General features: G+C 38.4%; 1 protein-coding gene across 1 annotated transcript in view; it reads right to left on the bottom strand.

Moving 5' to 3' along the window:
- Nucleotides 1-21,096, bottom strand: part of LOC106094616 (protein bicaudal C) — a 38,482-nt gene that overhangs the window by 1,844 nt on the left and 15,542 nt on the right. Inside the window, exons 8-11 of the mRNA XM_059365997.1 lie at nucleotides 20,786-20,893; nucleotides 20,466-20,628; nucleotides 12,575-13,539; nucleotides 12,162-12,513 (exon numbers count right to left, since the gene is read on the bottom strand). Coding sequence (XP_059221980.1) covers nucleotides 12,162-12,513; nucleotides 12,575-13,539; nucleotides 20,466-20,628; nucleotides 20,786-20,893 — 1,588 coding nt within the window. The remainder of the gene's footprint in view (nucleotides 1-12,161; nucleotides 12,514-12,574; nucleotides 13,540-20,465; nucleotides 20,629-20,785; nucleotides 20,894-21,096) is intronic.

Consider the following 21,096-nt stretch of genomic DNA (forward strand, 5'->3'; position numbering starts at 1 on the left):
CTCACGAAGTAAAATAGAGAGAACGATTTTTATGGGATCTGTATCGGATCCGATTCAGACCATAATAAACACGTTTGTTGACGTTTGTTGATGGTCATGAGAGGATCCGTCGTACAAAATTTTGGGCATATCGGATAATAATTGCGACCTCTAGGGGTCAAGAAGTCAAGATCCCAGATCGGTTTATATGGCAGCTATATCAGGTTATGAACCTATTGAAACCTTATTTGCCACAGTTGTTGAAAGTAAAAATAAAATACGTCATGCAAAATTTCAGCCAAATCGGATAGGAATTGCGCCCTCTAGAAGCTCAAGAAGTCAAATCCCCAGATCTGTTTATATGACAGCTATATCAGGTTATGGACTGATTTCAACCATACTTGGCACAGTTGTTGGATATCATAACGAAATACTTCGTGCAAAAATTCATTCAAATCGGATAAGAATTGTGCCCTCTAGAGGCTCAAGAAGTCAAGACCCAAGATCGGTTTATATGGCAGCTATATCAGGTTATAGACTGATTTAAACCACACTTAGCACAGTTGTTGGGTATCATAACAAAACACGTCGTGCAAAATTTCATTTCAATCGGATAAGAATTGCGCACTCTAGAGGCTCAAGAAGTCAAGACCCAAGATCGGTTTATATGGCAGCCATATCAGGTTATGGACCGATTTGAACGATACTTAGCACAGTTGTCGGATATTAAAACGAAACACGTCGTGCAAAATTTCATTCTGATCGGATAAGAATTGCGCACGCTAGAGGCTCAAGAAGTCAAGACCCAAGATCGGTTTATATGGCAGCTATATCAGGTTATGGGCCGATTTGAACCATACTTGGCACGGTTGTTGGATATCATAACAAAACACGTCGTGCCAAAATTCTTTTAAATCGGATAAGAATTGCGCCCTCTAGAGGCTCAAGAAGTCAAGACCCAAGATCAGTTTATATGGCAGCTATATCAAAACATGGACCGATATGGCCCATTTACAATACCAACCGACCTACACTAATAAGAAGTACTTATGCAAAATTTCAAGCGGCTAGCTTTACTCCTTCGGAAGTTAGCGTGCTTTCGACAGACAGACGGACGGACGGACGGACGGACGGACGGACGGACGGACGGACGGACGGACATGGCTAGATCGACATAAAATGTCACGACGATCAAGAATATATATACTTTATGGGGTCTCAGACGAATATTTCGAGTAGTTACAAACAGAATGACGAAATTAGTATACCCCCCCATCTTATGGTGGAGGGTATAAAAATCGAGCTGAATTTTGTACGGCTTGCCCACATACTATTTTCTGCCCGATCCTAGTCTTCCAAAGCCTTCAAAATGTTCTTGCCTTTGCGAATATCTTAGTTTTATAGTGATAGTTTATGAAATCGATCGAAAATACGATTTTGAAGGAAAAGATGTTCGGTAAAAATTGCATCCAACTATCGCCGTATATGGCTATAATTTGCATCATATAAGTCGTAAAGTTTTCCTAATTTATTGGAGTTAAAATAAGAAAAAGTGGTAGAAGTAGCAGTTGTAAACATTTTTCATAGATAACATTCTCATAGATAAAAGTTTGCAGACTAATATTATTAGGAAAAAAAAATTTTTTATTTTTTCAAAAATGTTTACAAATTTTTTTTTTAAAATTTTAAAAAAAAAAATTGTCTTTAAGGATTTAATAAAATAACTACGTCAACATAAATGCTCTAAATTATGAATACATGAAATTTCATCTAATTTGGACAAGGGAGTCGAGGGTCTAATTTGGACAAGGGAGTAATGGGTTAAAATGTTGTCTTTAAAAATATTTATTGAAAATTGTCATAGAAAAAATTTTAGGAAAATGTTTTCCTTTGAAAAGATGTTAATTAAATTTGTCGAAATCCTTCTTTAAGACAAAATAATTTCGAGGATGCCCGGGCCTGAGCAAAATTTTTCCTTTAGACACAATTTATTTAAATTTTCCATTTATAAAAAAAGGTCTTTCAAGTTTTATCTTTACATAGAAAAACTTTCATTTCGTATTTTACTTTGTTATTTTTCATTTTGTTTTTGTTTCTATTGGGACAGAAAAGCATAATAAAAAAACATTAAAAATTTAGTGTCACAAAATGCATTGCTCAGGCGCAATAATTTTTTTTTTTTTGAAATTTTGGCTTTATAATATAACTTTGAAGTAGGCGCGTCAAAAGTTCGCCTTTAGCAAATTTATCACTAAAATATAGTCTTTAATATTAGAAAAATGTTGTCTTTGAGAAAAATGTAAATTAAATTTTAGGACCCGGGCTGATGAGAATGTTATACTGAATTATTACATTTTTGTCTTTTGTAGGCCATCGTAGCGCTGAGATTAGCATATTCGCCTATGACGCTGAACGGCTGGGTTCGAATCGTGGCGAGACCATCGGCTATATAAAGGAGGCCCCTTATCATTGAGCTTACATTTGAATCGGACTGCACTCATTGCTATGTGAGAAGTTTGCCCGGGTTCCTTAATGGAATTTGTCTTTAGCAAAAACTGTGTTGAAGTTTTGTCTTTAATAATATTATGCTGAAATTTTGTCTTTAGAAAAAATGTCATTAAAATTTGTTTGTCCTGGTCTGATCAAAATTTTCTCTCTTTTTCATTTTAAAAAGTTTTACTAAAATTTTGTGTTTAGAATAAATTTAATATAATTTTTTTTCTATAGACAAAATCATTTTGTCTATATAGGGAGGCTCGGGCCCGAAGTGCCTCTCCTTGCTACGTCCCTGCTACATCTATACTATAAGTACAAAGTGGGAGCTATATCCAATTCTGAACCAATTTTGATGGACCTCGGCGGATGTTATCAAATGGGTTATTTAAAAATTCGTATAAAAAAATTTCGAGCAAATATGTTCAAACTGTAATAAATAAAATTGACAAATGACATCATTTCAAATTAGACAGAATCTGACAAGCATATATATGGGAGCTATATCTAAATGTGAACCGATTTCGAGCAAACTTCTTAGATATTGTGGTAGTCGTCGTGAAAAGCGTTGTGCACAATTTTGGTAAAATTGGTCAATAAATGCGCTTGCAGTTGCCCAAGAAGTGAAAATCGGGCGATATACATATATGGCAGCTTAATCTAAATCTGAACCAATTTCTGTGAAATTCACTAGTAATGTCGAAAGTCATAAGAAGATCCATCCTACCAAATTTCGAGAGAATCGGTTTACGGTTATTGCAATATTTCTCAAAATTTTACGAACATATATATGGGAGCTATATATAAATCTGAACAAATTTCGACCAAACTTCTTAGATATTGTGGTAGTCGTGCAAAATTTTAGGAAGATTGGCCAATAAATGCGCTTGCAGTGCCTCTAGAAGTAAAAATGGGGCGATATACATATATGACAGCTAAAACGATTTCTATGAAATTCACCAGTAATATTTAGAAATTTCAAAGGATCGGTTAACAAATGAACACTTTATTGCAATATTTCTCAAAATCGGACGAACATATATATGGGTGCTATATTTAAATCTGAACCGATTTCGACCAAACATCTTAGATATTGTGGACGTCGTCGAACCGTTGTACAAAATTTTGGCACGATTGGTCAATAAATGCGCTTTGCAGTGGCTCTAGAAGTGCAAATCGGGCGATACATATATATATCTATATCTAAATCTTAACCGATTCCTATGAAATTCATCAATAATATCGAGAGTCAAGAGAAAACCTCTCCTGCCAAATTTCGACAGAATCGGTTAATAAATGACCAGGTTATTGTAATATTAGCCCAAATCGGACGAACATATATATGGGAGCTATATCCAAATCTGAACCGATTTTTTTCCAATTTCAATAGGCTTCGTCTCTAGGCCGAAAAAATACCTGTACTAAATTTGAATACGATCGGACGAAAATTGCGACCTATACTCTGTACAAAAATTAACATGGACAGACAGACGGACATATCTATATCGAATCAGAAAGAGAGCCTGAGTCGATTATCAATGGGTCTGTCTCTCTTCCTTCTGGGTGTTCCAAACAAATTGACTAAGTTATAATACCCTGTACCACAGAAGTGGTGTAGGATTTAATTATTAGTGTGGATCTGAATGAGACCCGTAGCCTTGAAAATCTTGATCGCCACCTTCAAAATGCATGAAATTATGCTCAAACAAAATCGTGCTCTTACGCGATGCTGATATTACTTCAGACTCCGTCCCTTATATACCTTCTTTCAAACAGGCTATTTGTGCCTTCTATGGCAATATATAAAAGGTATTTGATAGAAGAGAACGAATTTGATATTCAATTTTAAGGCCAAATGCTTGGGGGTCGTCTCACCTCTTAAACTCCCCCTAAACCAATCGCAATTGGGGCTCAAATGAAAGAAATTTGAGAGTAGAGCACGATGCTGATATTTTGTCAGTTCTAATTGCGTAGGCATATTTGTGGATTGTGAGAAAAGAGGGGTTCAAATCTGTATCTGTTTCATGGCCAAGTGTTTCAGGGATGCCTTACCTCATAAAGTCCCCCTAAACCACACATATATACCGACTATAGCAAAATGTCCAATGTGGATTTTGGGAGTAGAGTATGAATCTAATATCCTCTTTTGGGGCAAAGAGTTTGGCTACTCCCAGCTAATGAAGTAGATAATGAAGTAGATCTAACATCCAAACTTTAATGAGTGGACCCTCTTCCTACCCTATTTTCAAAAACGCCAAAAACGAATCTGATATATGGGGATCCGCCTTACCACCAAAAACACCCCCAAACCGGACATATTTACCGACCATAACAATATAAGGTTCAAATGGAAGGTATTTGGGAGTAGAGAACCAATATAATATCCACACTGGCGCGAAATATCTGAAAGGCCGTAACGGCACCCCCAAACAGAACTTATTTCTTGACGTGACAGTATAAGAAAGTGGAAGAAGGCATAGCGGGCCCTGTCCAGCTAGTATCTAAATAAAGACCGATTTGGCCAAATTACAATCCCAAGCGATATACATTAGTAAGAAGTATTTATGCGCCTAGCTTTACTCCTTCAAGCGCCTAGCTTTACTCCTTCCAAAGTTTGCCCGATTCAGACGGACGGACATTGCTAGATCGACTTAAAATAACATGGCGATCAAGAATATATATACTTTATCGGGACTTAGACCAATATTTCGATGTAATGGAGGAGGAGGTGACAAAAAGGTCAGACAGTCTTATGGATGAGATTCAGGATTGGTGGGTTTTCATGAAGCACTCCTTTTCTGACCATCGCTACATTAGGTTTAGAATAATATGACCATCGCCGAATCCAATAAGTTTCAGTGAAAACCAACAGGACAAAATTCAGAAGATGCTTTGAATTGTCCAAGCATAGAAGACATTAACGACAATGTCAACAGGATCTTGACTTCAATAGTGGGGCCATCAAGGCAATAACTGGCAGGAGGATAAGGTCACGAACAGTGTAAGAAGGAGTTAACGCCTTCTCTGAGGATGGCACGATCCAAATCGTTTGCGTGCCGGGCCATAGCGGAGTATGGTGGATTGAAAGAGCAGACGATTTGGAAGTAAACTCCAGAAGACTGTCCATACAAGGTCGTGGATGGCGAACGGGCATGTAACGCGATCGAACAGCGAAACGGTCGGTAGGACGACGAAAATTCTATGGGGAGATCTGGATCGAGATGAGACTTTTACTGAAAGGAAGTAAAAATGAGGGATCGTGATAAGACGAGGCTATTACTGAAAGGAAGTAAAAAAGTTTTCTGTAATTGTCCTGATCCCGATAGAGGGGTCTGATGGGCGGGATCTGTGTCTCTTCTGCTGGCATTTAGGAGTCTCCTCGAGTAATTCCTTTTGAGGAGGATTACCATGCTTGTTGAGAACAGAGGGATTCTGCCTGATTGTCAGTTTGAGTTCCACTACGCATGCTTTGGGCTTTTTCTCTAGCTTTGTGGCTAGTGGAATTAATAGAAGGTGCGGGACTATTGGGGAGGGCATTGATATTTTCGTTTGTTATGGCGCACTGTGTTGCGGCGGTGGACAAACATGCAAAAATTGACAAAAAAAAAATTTTATTTTTCAAATAGGAAAATTTAAAAAATATGTATATTTAAGGCCCCCTTCAACTAATCGATGATTTCGTACGAGAGTTTTTTAACAAATGAATGCTACATACTTTTTCCCAAAAATTTAAATTTATGTTTATGTAAGCAAAAAAATTTTGTTCAAACGACATAACTGATAACTCAATTGTCAAAGAAATGTATAAGAGACATAAACAAATGGTTAGTACCCTTAGTTTTAAATTAGAGGCAAAAATAAAGCAATAACTGTCAAAATTTAAATTTCCAGCAGAGTGGGTCTATAAATGGCCGACCTAATTATTTTTCAATATTCTTCAGTGAAGTGTCCTGAATCAAAAAAGCTAAATTTAAGCTGCACGAACTTGCACCAATTAAATATTTTGTATTTTTTTGTAAAAAAAAATATTTTTCGGCCTCTTTTTGGAAACTGAGTTAAAAATTCGTTTAAATTGGGATTCAAGAATATCAAAATATTCTACTCAAAAGTTCGCCGAAAAATTCTAATATTGTCTCCTAAATGCACCAAAACCTAAAACTTTACATTAACACCGGAAATCAGTAAAAGGAAAACACACTTCAGGGATAAAGTCGTCAGTTTAAGTAAACGCCTTCATAGACTACAAACCACAATTTAAGACATTGGCTTGTACGGGGGCTATATCAGGTTATATACCGATTTGGACCATTCCTGGCGGAGGTCATTGTGCAAAATTTCAGCTAACTTGGATAACAATTGCACCCTCTGACGGCCCAAGATATTAAACAGGGAGATTTCTACATAGTCGGAGTTATTGTGTGAGGGTCAGTGAGAATTCTTCTTCGGGGCGGTCACTTCGGTCTGGTGTCCCTCACGGCTCCATCCATGTTAATCCATGATATTCCAACCCCTCCCATACTGCTGGCGTGTGCGGATTACGTCATGTTGACCTTTTCGGGTCCAAGGCTTCAATTGTTAAAAGTAATGTGAACATGATTTTGGACGTGTTGTATGGCTACTTTGCCAGATGAAGGCTAAGGCCGATTTTTTTAGAGGTAGGACTGGCACCGCTAACCCTAATTTTCGACAGTACGTTACAGTAATACGCATCGGAGCTGATGATGTGGCGGTTGCTGATCCTATTAGGTATCTGATCATCGCTACATTAGGTTTAGATTAGCACGGCCAGCGCCGAATCCGATAAGCGCCCGTAATAAGTTGAAAACTAACTGGACAAAATTCGGAAGGCTACTCAGAAGAAGACTTGGGCAAGATAATTTAGATTGTCCAAGCATAGAAGACATTGACGAAAATGTCAACAGGATTATGACTGCACTGGTGGGGTCCTTCGATGATATTTGTCCTCTTCGGGAAAGGAAATCAGCCCAAGAAAACCCCTGGATGACTGGTGTGATCTGCAGTCAGCGGACCAATGTTGCGAAACCGCAGTTTGGACGTTTCTGGAAGGTCCGCAGACTTTATAACAGAGCGCGTCGAAAAAAGGCCGACTATCTGGCACCTCATCTGGCCACTATTTTCACAGCGTGCCTAGAACTTGTATATACTCTGAAAGCCTGGCAGGAGGCAAGGGTGGTATTTATACCCAATCCCGACAAAGCAAGCTATGCGACACCAAAGGCCCACAGGCCTATAAGCCATACGTCCTTTCTACTCAAAACCATGGAACGCATTGTGAACACAATGGTAAAGAGTAGAACATCTAGGGAACTGCTTAAATACAAACAGCATGCCCATATCCAGGGAACGTCTGTGGAAACTGTCCTGCACGAGGTTGTGCATAAAATGGAAGAATGCCAAAACGTACACACTGGCGGTATGCATTGACATCAAGGGGGCTTTTAACAATGTGCGGACCGACACACTGATCGAATCTTTAGACCAGTATCGGGTCCTTAGAGTCTCAATAAACCATATGCTAAGCAACAGGTGGATAAATTGTGTGTCCCATACATACATATAAGGGAAAAAGTGGCACAAGGCACGCCACAGGGGGGCATTTTATCGGCACTCCTATGGGTGACCACTATAAATGACTTATAACAGATGCTGACTAAGGAGGGATTTGAACCCGTCTGCTAAGCAGACGATGTAATAATACTTCTAAGAGGTAAGGATCCGAACCAGCTATGCAGAAGGGCCGCAAGGGTCTTGCAAATGGCACACGACTGGGCTAGACCTAGGGCTCTCACTGTTAACCTTGAGAAAACAGAAATATCAAGAGGAAGATGGAGGTGGGCCAATTTGACGTACCACGTTTTCTCAATAAAACAATTTCGGTATATGACAAGGTCAAATACTCAGGTGTGATCTTGGACAAGAATTTGAATTTGAAGTATCACATTCAGGAGCGTACCGATGTTCTCACAGATGTTAGGCACTATGTAGACGGGCCGTAGGCTCGATGTGGGGCCACAATCCGAGGATAGTCCACTAGCTCTACAGGAGCGTGATTGGACCGATACTTATTTACTTCTCAGTAGTTTGGTGGACTGATATGGAGAAAAAGTGAAAAAGGTTCAGAGAACATCTTGTCTTGGCATTGGCGGAGCGATGAGGACCACGCCGACTATTCTAGATATCCGACCCATTGGCATACAGATTAATGTGAGGCAGCCATTGTGGATATAAGACAGAAGGCAATGGAAGAATGGAGAGAGGATAGGAGCAGCTCATACCACCGCCACATAATCGAGGAGACGATAAGAAACCCGGAAGGAAGGGAACACGTTTCCTTTCAGATTTCTGAGACGACACTTGAGGTCGAGTGCGAGAGACTGGGATTGACGGAACCCTAGTATTGCCATCGGGATTGAGAACGCAGGGACTGAACTCTGTTTTAGAATGCCTGACCATAACACGGTCCTGCAAGTGGAGATCCGGGCAATCGCGGAATGCGTGAGTTCGTGTGGTGCTTACACGATGACGGCGAGTATAAACATTTTTACGAATAGTAAACTGTCCAGAAGGGCAATTACAACCAGGAAGGTAAGATCACAAACGGTGTTGGAGAGTAAGAAGGAGATTTACGACTTCTCTGAGGATGGCACCAACCGCATTGTTTGGGTGCCAAGCCCTAACAGAGTATAGGGGAATGAAAGAGTAGACCATTTGGAAGTGACGGCGAGAGGACTGCCGTCAACAAACTTGGTTAACCCGAAGCCTTCCGGATCGACGCAGTCCGACCCGAAACTGCGGAACAGCGAAATGGTTGGCAGAACGATGAAAATCCTATGGGGACATCCGGATTGTGAGAATACGAGGCTATTACTGAAAGGAAGGACGCAGAAAGTCAATACGGGTTTCGATATCATAACGGAACACATAGGACTATAAGCATATTTATGCGAAATCGGTGCGGCAAGTGATAGCATGTGTTGGGCATGTGGAGAGATGATGAGACGTTGGAGCATTTTCTTTGTCATTGCCCGGATTTCGCGGCTAACAGATTGTGGGGACACAATGCAAGATATAAACCAACTAAGGGGTGTGATATGGAAAACAATTAGGCATTTTTTAAGCAGAACGGACTTCCTGACTTCAATTTTTATACGCTCCACCATAACATGGGGGGTATACTAATTTCGTTATTCTGTTTGTAACTACTCGAAATATTCGTCTTGATCGTCGCGACATTTTATGTCGATCTAGCCATGTCCGTCCGTCCGTCTGTCCGTCCGTCAGTCTGTCGAAAGCACGCTAACTTCCGAAGGAGTAAAGCTAGCCGCTTGAAATTTTGCACAAATACTTCTTATTAGTGTAGGTCGGTTGGTATTGTAAATGGGCCATATCGGTCCATGTTTTGATATAGCTGGCATATCAACCGATCTTGGGTCTTGACTTCTTGAGCCTCTAGAGTGCGCAATTCTTATCCGATTGGAATTAAATTTTGCACGACGAGTTTTCTTATGATATCCAACAAGTGTGCCAAGTATGGATCAAATCAGTCCATAACCTGATATAGCTGTCATATAAAGAGATCTGGGGACTTGACTTCTTGAGCTAGGGAGCGCAATTCCTATCCGATTTGGTTGAAATTTTTCATGAAGTATTTTATTCTTACTTTCAACAACTGTGTCAAAAAAGGTTCAAATCGGTTCATAACCTGATATAGCTGCCATATAAACCGATCTGGGATCTTGACTTCTTGAGCCTCTAGAGGTCGCAATTATTATCCGATTTTCCTGAAATTTTGTACTACGGATCCTCTCATGACCATCAACATACGTGTTTATTGTGATCTGAATCGGTCTATAGCCCGATACAGCTCCCATATAAATCGATCTTTCTATTTTACTTCTTGAGCCCCCAAAGGGCGCAATTCTTATTCGAATTGGCTGACATTTTACACAGGTCTCCAACATATAATTTAATTGTGGTGCTAACTGCACCATATCTTGATATCGCTCTAACAGCAGAGCAAATCTTTTCTTAAATCACTTTTTAGCCTAAGAAGCGATGCCGGGAAAAGAACTTGACAAATGCGATCCATGGTGGAGGGTATATAAGATTCGGCCCGGCCGAACTTAGCACGCTTTTACTTGTTTTCAGGTTACTTTAAGTAAGTAGAGCGCACAACAAGCCGATTCCTGGATTAGAAGTATGTCCATAGTACCATGGGCGGATTAACATCCGCACCCTCTTTTTAACCTAACATATCTTACACAGAATAAATCACTGCAAGAAAAATTCAACAACTTTATTTGTACGTGAAAAGAGTTGGCGCTTAACAATTTTGGTAGTCATCAAAATGTGACTGTTTGGTGAGATTTATGATCAGTGACCTTACTGACATGCCAATGCAAATTTGCCCATGAACATTCCATAAGGGAATAGAGGCAAACCTTTCACATATCAACAAGTGCTGTCCGATTAAAATTTAAGCTTTATGATATGGGACCTTGTTTTTATAGCTGAGTTCGAACAGCGTGCCGCAGTGCGACACTTCTTTGGGGAGAAGTTTTTACATGGTTTCTATGTATGTCATAGTTCGTCATAAATGTCGCCAGCATTTGAAGGGGTAACCACGGCTGAACATTTTTTTTTCGAAAATGAGGTTGGATCAACGTTTACGGTGAATGGATTGCGGTATCGAGAGATGATTAATAATATTTTATGGTGGAAGTTGAGTGGTATTGATCTGGACAACGATTACTTTCAACCAGATGGCGCTACGTTCAAAGATAAAACTCGTGAGGTTGTCGAAGACATAGGGCAGCCACTTTGCGATTTGGTTATGGAACATTTTATAAAAAACATATGGTCCTGTAAGTGTGGTCATTGTGGCCATTGGGCGGATGTCTTTTTTCATTTTAAACGGTACATTTTCTCTTTATTATGAAAAACAAGTAAAAGCGTGCTTAGTTTGGCCGGGCCGAATCTTATATACCAGCCACCATGGATCGCATTAGACAAATTCTTTGAATTATTTTTAAATATATATGAACTATATCAAGTTATTGACCGATATGCACAGTACTTGTCATGCCGTACAAGTCATAGAAAAATACAACCTCCAAAATTTCAGGCAAATTGAGTAACAGTTACTTTAGAGCATACTTAGCAAAGTTGCTGGAAGTCATATCGCCAAAATCGGATAAGCATTGCGCCCTCTAGAAGCTCAAGAAGTCTAATCAGGATATCGGTTTATATGGCAGCTATATTTAGTTATGGACTGATTTATCATACTTAACACAGTTGTTGGAAGCCAAACCAAAACACATCATGCAAGATTTCAGCCAAATCGGAAAACAATTGCGCCCCTAGAGGTTCAACAAGTCTAATCGGGAGATCGGTTTATATGGCAGCTATATCAGGATATAGACTGATTAAGACCATACTTTATACAGTTATTGGAAGTCATAACATATAACCATGTACAAAATTTCAGCCAAATCGGATAAGAATTACGCCCTGTAGAAGATCAAGAAGTCTAATCGGGAGATCGGTTTATATGGCGGCTATTTCAGGTTATAGATTTAGTATGATTTAAATGATAGTTGTTGGAAGTCATAATGATATAATATAGTTGTGGTGTAGGACATGTCAAATATAATGTATACTTTACTTACTGATATAATGTTCCAAGCCCAAAGCTGTTAGTAAGGAATGTATATCCTTATGCTGAGTCAATTGTAAACGACGATTTGTTGGTGTGGAGTCAACAATACCGGTTGTTGAACCCATGCCATAAGGTGAAACAAGAGTGTTAGCCCCTCCGCCCAAACCGGTCGAAGAGCCGGTTGGGCCTCGATTCCAGGGTGACAAATCGTCGACAGTTTCGATTGGAACAGGCGAAGTGCGACTCAAACCCATGCCAATCCAGTTGGGAGTGGGAGTACGCAACTCCCCGGGAACCGGTGGACGTTCCATGGCCTTGAAACCCATGGCGCGCTTTATGTCAAAATCAAAAGTACGATTGTGCTACAAAATTAAAGCCAATTATTTTCATGTTCGTACAATATACACTGTGATCAATTATTACCTTCAAGTCATAGTGTAGGTTACGATAACTTTCAGCGCTTCCAGGTATCATTGGCCCAATAGGTCCTGAGGCACCCAGGCCTAAGAGGACACCATCGCTAGATCTACGGCCTAAACGACTGCAACTGGCCTCACTGTTATAATTCGAGTCGGGTGAAAATGGTGAACGTCGATTACCACTAAGCAACGAAGGACCATTGTTGCCATTATTGGGGGCCGTTCCCAGAGCATTGCCAAATGGCGGATATGCCTGTTCCAGTGAGGTGGTGCTGCTGCTGAAACTCTGATATCCACTTGTATTGTTGCTACAGCTATTGCGCGGTGAAATATTGTGTGTTTGAGGCATATGTTGTTGCGTCATATGAATGGGAGGCTGCATTTGGGTTTGTTGTTGTAATTGTTGTTGTTGATGATGATGGTGAATGGGTTGTGACTGCTGTTGATGTTGATGCTGTTGTTGCAATACCTGTAAGTAGTTGTTGTTGTGATGTGGATGTTGCATATGAGGCGGTGGTGCTGCTGGCTGATGTTGTTGATGTGCTGCAGGCGGTTGCTGTTGTTGTTGTTGTCTAGCAAACGAATTGTTATGAATCTGCAAATATTTTTGAGTAGGTGAGCAAATGCCCGTGGGAGTGGTGGGATAAAGACCACCGAATTGTTGTCGATTTAATTGATTTAAATTAGCATTGTTGTTGTTATTATTGTTATTCACAAGGTTGTTGTTGTTGTTGATCAAAGGATTGTTGTTGCTGGCATATGGGGACAAAGGTATGTGTCCTGTAGTTGCCGGCATTACATTGGGTGTCTTTGGACTTTCATTATAGCCAGCCAACAAAGCTGTTAATGTGGTGCGATAGACCAAATTGAAATCTTTGTCCTGTGGCATAAAATAGCGTTCCGGTATATCCGGCTTGATGAGGGGTGTCGTCAAACGTAAAATCTCTTGACGGGCTTCGTAGATTTTGTCTAGAAAAACATTGCAAAGAAAAAATATTAAAAAAAACCAGTGAAAATGGCTTAAGTAAGGGCGGGCCAAACTTTGGTATGACCATCAACAAGAATCTTTCGCTGAATTATATATATTTCAGCATAGTAAGTATAAAAGTGTCCTAAATACATTTTATGTGGTATTTAGATTTTGGTATAAATATGACTCGAATCGCAACGTCGCAATTTATAGACGGACTATCTATCATGTTTTTTCTTAGGTGGATAAAAACGTTAGCGGACAGTTTTTAGTAGCAAACAATTGAATAATTTTTTAATCGTTCAAATCTGAACCGAACATAAACAAGTAAAAGCGTGCTAAGTTCGGCCGGGCCGAATCTTATATACCCTCCACCATGGATCGCATTTGTCGAGTTCTTTTCCCGGCATCTTTTCTTAGGCAAAAAAAAGGATATAAGAAAAGATTTGCTCTTCTATTAAAGCGATATCAAGATATGGTCCGGTTTGGATCACAATTAATTAATTATATATTGGAGACCTGTGTAAAATGTCAGCCAATTCGAATAAGAATTGCGCCCTTTGGGGGCTCATGAAGTAAAATAGAGAGATCGATTTATATGGGAGCTGTATCGGGCTATAGACCGATTCAGACCATAATAAACAAGTATGTTGATGGTCATGAGAGAATCCGTCGTACAAAATTTCAGACAAATCGGATAATAATTGCGACCTCTAGAGGCTCAAGAAGTCAAGACCCAAGATCGGTTTATATGGCAGCTATATCAGGTTATGAACCGATTTGAACCATACTTGGCACAGTTGTTGGATATCATAACAAAACACGTCGTGCAAAATATCATTCCAATCGGATAAGAATTGCGCACTCTAGAGGCTCAAGAAGTCAAGACCCCAGATCGGTTTATATGGCAGCTATATCAAAACATGGACCGATATGGCCCATTTACAATACCATCCGACCTACACTAATAAGAAGTATTTGTGCAAAATTTCAAGAGGCTAGCGTTACTTCTTCGGAAGTTAGCGTGCTTTCGACAGACAGACGGACGGACGGACGGACGGACAGACGGACGGACATGGCTAGATCGACATAAAATTTCACGACGATCAAGAATATATATACTTTATGGGGTCTCAGTCGAATATTTCGACTAGTTACAAACAGAATGACGAAATTAGTATACCCCCCATCCTATGGTGGAGGGTATAAAAAGCCCTTTAAATTTAGTTAGGATTGGTTAACTATGGTCCGCTTAGTTGAATTGTTTGCCCAAAACGGCTGAAATACGACGAAATATGCTTCATTTGTACAGCCATAGTAGCTATATCGAAATCTGATTTGTTCTAAACCGAATTAGCCACAGTACACTGTTCGAAATTCCACTGAAATCGGGAAATAGATGGGTCTTCAAGACCGTAAATCGGCTGATCGATGTATTGTATATAAAATCTAGATCATAGTCGGCATGAATAAATGCGACTTTTGTGGGTGGTAGACCTTAAATCGGGAGACCGGTCTATAGTAAGATATAATATCTGCTAGACCATACCCGACATGAATATTAGTGGTCTGTACAACACTCACTGTGTGCAATTTCAGAGAAATCGGAAATGTGTCTTTTATGGGCCTAAGACCTTAAATAAAGTGATCGGTCTATATGGGGTTTATATTTGAACACAGACTGATTTGAACCATTGGAAAGGATTCTAAAGCAACTTATTGTGCTGAATTTCAACGAAATCGGGTAAATAATGCATCTTTTATGAACCTTACACCCCTACATATCTGTGTAAAGTTACAGCTCAATGTCTTAAGTTTTAACGACAGACAGACGGACGGATAGATGGACGGAGGGACGGACATGGCTAAGGCTTTTACGACAAACCAGAATATATATACTTTGTAAGGTCGGAATGACAAAATGAATATATCCCCATCATTCAGTGAAGTATGTATAAAAAAACCAGTAAGAAAAGGCAAAAGTCGGGCGGTGCCGACTATATAATAGCCTACACCACCTAGTGCATGTAGTACTTTTTTATATGTAGAACTTACCTCGAAATCTAGTCAGACTTTAATTTGGATACCAATTGAAATAACAATTTAGAACCTTGTAAGATTTTCCTACCATTGGACAAAAGATTTGAATTTCCACATCATTAAAAGGCTATATCGGATAAAAGATTATATGGGAGTTATATCGAAAGCTGTGACAATTTTAATGACACATACTGGGGGGTCAAATAGAGATTGACGTCCCAGTATGTGTCATTAAGATGTGACCAAAATTGTGGTTTTTACTGCCATAAAAGTCCATATCGGATGAAATGTACGCATTGGAGCTATATCTAAATTAGGACTGATTTAAATGAAATTTTGCGCCCGTATTGGAACGCCCGTCAATTTAAACGTCTGATGCAAAATCGGTCGAAAATTGTGGATTATACAGCCTTAAAAGGCCACATCGGATAAACGATATAGCTATATCTAAATCTAAATCGATTTTTATGAAATTTTGCACACATATGAAGACGTCAAATAAAGCACCTCATTGTGGCTTCTACAGCATTAAAAAGCCAAATCGGATGAAAAATATATATATGAAAAATATATATATGAATATTATGAAATTTTCCAGATATATTAAGATCAGTAACAAAACAGTCCGTGCCAAATTTTGTGCAGATCGGTTGAAAATTGTAGCTACTACGGCTATTTATGTGCAAATCGGGCGATACATATATATGGGAGCTATATCTAAATCTAATCCGATTTTTATGAAATTTTGCACACATATGAAGACCTCAAATAAAAATAAATACCCAATGGCAAATTTTGTGAAGATCGGACTAAAATTGTGGCTTCTACAGCCTTAAAAATATATATCGGATGAAAGATATGTATGGGAGCTATTTATATGTAAATTTGCAGCTATATCTTTCAAAATCAATAGCGTTTGTCCTTGGGTCAAAAAAGTGACATGTGCAAACTTTCGTGACAATCGGACAACAAATACTCCAATAGATGAGTAAGTTTGTTCTGGTCCATAGGACCGATCGCCGCGGGAACATGATAGCCTTCGGTTGTCAAACCGCGCCATCAATTCGCCTTGCCACAGCAAGTAAAACTGTCTCTCAGTATTTTAGCAAGAGCTTTTCCTCTCTTGCTGAGCCTCTTGCTGAGACACTCCACTCGAATTTCCGTAAAATAGGATAGTAAATGAGCCTTCTAAGGCTCAAGACCTATACGGTCTATACGGTAGCTTTATCCAAATATGGTCTGATCTAAACCATACTCGCTAAGATCGGATTATATGGAAGCTTTATCAGTTTATAGACCAATTTGAATCAAATACGACACATTTGTTGGAAGTCAAAACAAACAGCGAATGCAAAAGCTCATCTAAATCGGATAAGACTTGAGCCCAAGTCAAGCAGTCTAATCCGGAGATCGGTTCACATTGAAGCTATATCAAAACATATCAAAACATCGACCGATTTAGCCCATTTACAATCTCAAAATCAACATGCTCAGATAAGTATTTGTGCAAAATTTCAAGCGCCTATCTATCGACAGACAGAAGGAGGGACAAGACCTAATCGACTTAGAATGTGAAGACGATGAAGAATGTTTGTTGGGTCTCAGATAAATATTTGGATAAACTATTAACGGAATGACGAAATTAATATACGCCCATCCCACCACATTTACGCCTATATACGCCACCCCACATTTTTTCAAAATCGAAAATTGCCAAAATTCTTGTTATAGTGAAATTGGTAAAGATACCTCGATTTTTATACCCTCCACCATAAGATGGGGGGTATACTAATTTCGTCATTCTGTTTGTAACTACTCGAAATATTCGTCTGAGACCCCATAAAGTATATATATTCTTGATCGTCGCGACATTTTATGTCGATCTAGCCATGTCCGTCCGTCTGTTTGTCGAAAGCACGCTAACTTCCGAAGAAGTAAAGCTAGCCGCTTGAAATTTTGCACAAATACTTCTTATTAGTGTAGGTCGGTTGGTATTGTAAATGGGCCATATCGGTCCATAACCTGATATAGCTGCCATATAAACCGATCTTGGGTCTTGACTTCTTGAGCCTCTAGAGTGCGCAGTTCTTATCCGATTGAAATGAAATTTCGCACGACGTGTTTTGTTATGATATCCAACAACGGTGTAAAGTATGGTTTAAATCGGTCCATAACCTGATATAGCTGCCATATAAACCGATCTTGGGTCTTGACTTCGTATTCTTATACGAATTGGCTGAAATTTTACACAGGTCTCCAACATATAATATAATTGTGGTCCGAACCGGATCATATCTTGATATCGTTTTAATAGCAGAGCAACTCTTTTCTTATATCCTTTTTTGCCTAAGAAGAGATGCCGGGAAAAGAACTCGACAAATGCGATCCATGGTGGAGGGTATATAAGATTCGGCCCGGCCGAACTTAGCACGCTTTTACTTGTTTTATTTTTTTTTTTTTTGAAAATTGTGGTCGCTATTTGGTGCAGGAACTGACACATCGGCGATGACATTTGGTCATGAAGTCAGAGCTGAATTTTGCACTGATTGCCACCACAGTGGCAAATATCTTTTGGAAGCCGTATTAATGCTGCTGCTCCTTGTGCACAGGATCGCATTAACGACGAAAAATACCCATGAATAGAGCTGCCTTAGAAAAATTCTAGCTCGAGTTAAGAAAGAGAAATGGTAATGGAATTTGGATTAACATAAAGTATACGACTGAAACCAGTTACAACAATTTTACCCGCCATGTTTGGGGGAAAATTGGCTTGTCGAAAGTCGGCAATTTTTACATCCCAAAAATCAAACGAAAAAATTTCTCAAAATTCTTAGGAGTGAGATTTCTGGAATCCATTTTAATATCTAGTTGCATTTGATGATTTCTATAAAAAAAACAATAATTGGCACTATCCTACTTCTTTTGACAGCAGTTTCTATTATATCCCAAAATCATAAAATCGTCGTAAAATATTAAGAAAGTTTTTTTGCTGTTGTAGGGGCTTAGGAAATAAAAAAGATTTTTTTGTCAAAAATTTTTAAAATTCTAAATATTTCAAAAAATTGCTCTAAATTATGAATATACTAACATATGCCCGCTCACTTCGCTGCCCCTGATGGTAAAACCAATATCAAGGTGTAACTGTATCACAATTTGAATAGCTTTAGCCTTATCCGTAAAGAAAGAACACTTTGAAAGTTTTAGTGTACGAATTTACAAAAAAAAACTCTAATCGGCCGATAAATACTGTCAAGGTGTAACTGTAGCGCAATTTTGAGATATTCAGCTCAATCCGTAAATAAAGTACAATTTTGTACGTTTAGTACCTAAATTTCAAAAAATCTTCTAGCCATCCGTTACATACTGCTTAGATATACCTGTATCCCTTATTTCACAGATGTAGCTCAGTTTGTAAATAAAGTATCACTTTGTACGTTTTAATTCCAAAATGAACTAATATCAAACAAATCTTCTAGTCGCTCGGTACATAGTGCCTAGATGTAAGTGTATTCCAAATTTCAGAGCTGTAGCTAAATCCGCAAAGAAGATGCCATATTGTCCAAAATGGACGAATATCAACAAAATCTTCTAGCCATCCGGTACATCGTGCAAAGATCTGTAGCTCAATTATATACTAAATACTAAATAGTACCAATTACAACACTTAAGAACTTTTTATTCCACTCCTGGTGCGATTTCAACACTTCATACTTCGTACAACTTATGGTACATCTGTCAAAACATCGGTCATTTTTACCCTTTTTTCAATTTTACCCATCCCCGTTCATTACAAAAGTAAATAAGCTAGTTCGTACTTTTGGTACCAGAATATATGATTTGCAAAAAAATTACTTTGTCAGCCAACAAATATTTCTTGGTAGAATCTACATGTTAAATTTCAGAGTTCCTTTTCCATTCTTTAAAAAATAATTAAATGGTATCAAATACGGTTCTAAACGTACGTTTCATCAGTTTCCATCACTATTTTTCATATTTTTTCTCTCTACCCCCTTTATTTCACAACAACGATCATTTAAGCCAAATTTTGAAGTTCAAGCTCTACCCCTTCGACCTATGCAAAGCCCACCTATTTCGTACTCTAATTCAATTAACAAACAAGGTACAAAAATGTACCAATTGCGGTACTAAATGTACCATTTTACCATTTCCGGTACTATTTTGGGATTTTTTTTTCAAGACGCTCTTTAATCATAATTCAAGCCCCACACGTTCGCGCTGGGTAAAAATTTTCCATTTCGACTATCACAAAACCCCATCTTATAGCGTGCCTACGACCCAAGAACCACATTCGTGCCAAATTTCATGACTCTAGTTTTAGCCGTTTGGTCTAGGCGTTGATCAGTCAGTCAACTAATCAGTCAATCATGGATCTCTTTTATACATTGAGATAATATTTCATCAAAATCGGATGGCGGAATCGATAGTCATGCGTAATGGGATAAAATGTTGTCTTTAAAAATATTTATTGAAATTTGTCTATAGAAAAATTTTTAGAATAAGCATAATATAAAGAATTTAAAAATTTTTATGCAAAATTAAAATTTTGGTTTAAAAACATAATTTCGAGGTTAGGTTGTCTTTAGAGAGTTTTTCGCTGAAAGTTAGTCTTTAAAAAAAAATTCTGTACAATTTTGTCTTTAAGAAAAATAATTTTAAGGCGTCCCTGTTCTCAGCAAAATTTTGTCTTTGTAGAATATTATAAATATTAAATTTTGTCATTATAAAAAATGTTAATGAAATTTTTTGTTTAAAATAAATTTAATTTAAATTTTTTCTTAAGACAAAACCACCCTCTGGCTACGTCCCTGCATCCCGTGGTGGAGGGTTTAAAAAGGGAAATTACATCAATAATTTTAGGTCTTACCTATAAACTTTTCGACTCCTTTAACAACAATGGCCAAAGTGCTTTGTCTCTGCTTCTGACGCAATGTAATATAAACGCCATATTTAGTGCTAAGGCTCATTATTTCAGAGGCATCGTTTTGATTGTCGGGAAAGTCAAATATTAAGGCAATCGGTAAGTTACCCTACAAAAATAAGATAGGAACTGGATTTAACAAACAAAATATATACATTCTCCGAAGCAAAGAAAACAACAGCAACATCGAACTACTTTACCCGATTTTTGCTGTAGGGGTGTTTATAAAATTAAAATTACTGGTCTTTATTTTTCTTTTTACTTACAAGTAATTGTTGTCGTGCCTTATAGACACCTTCTATGGTCCCAGTTATAGTCACTTGAGATTTTTTTAATGGCTTAACATTCATATCAGATAAATCGGGAAAGATTATCTAAATTTTAAAATAAAAGACATTTGAAAATAATAATAAGTAGACTTTATGAAAATTCGTGCAGATGAGGTGAGAGTGATGTCCATAGGCAAATTAAGTTCGTTGATGCACAGCGGGTCAAAAGGCTGTTATCTGAGTGGTGAGCGGACAGGTTGATATACAGGGTGTCACAGTTTACCACTTTCCCAACCTTCAAGAGGCTA

Source organism: Stomoxys calcitrans, chromosome 3 (genome assembly GCF_963082655.1).
Source record: "Stomoxys calcitrans chromosome 3, idStoCalc2.1, whole genome shotgun sequence".
Lineage (NCBI taxonomy): Eukaryota > Metazoa > Arthropoda > Insecta > Diptera > Muscidae > Stomoxys > Stomoxys calcitrans.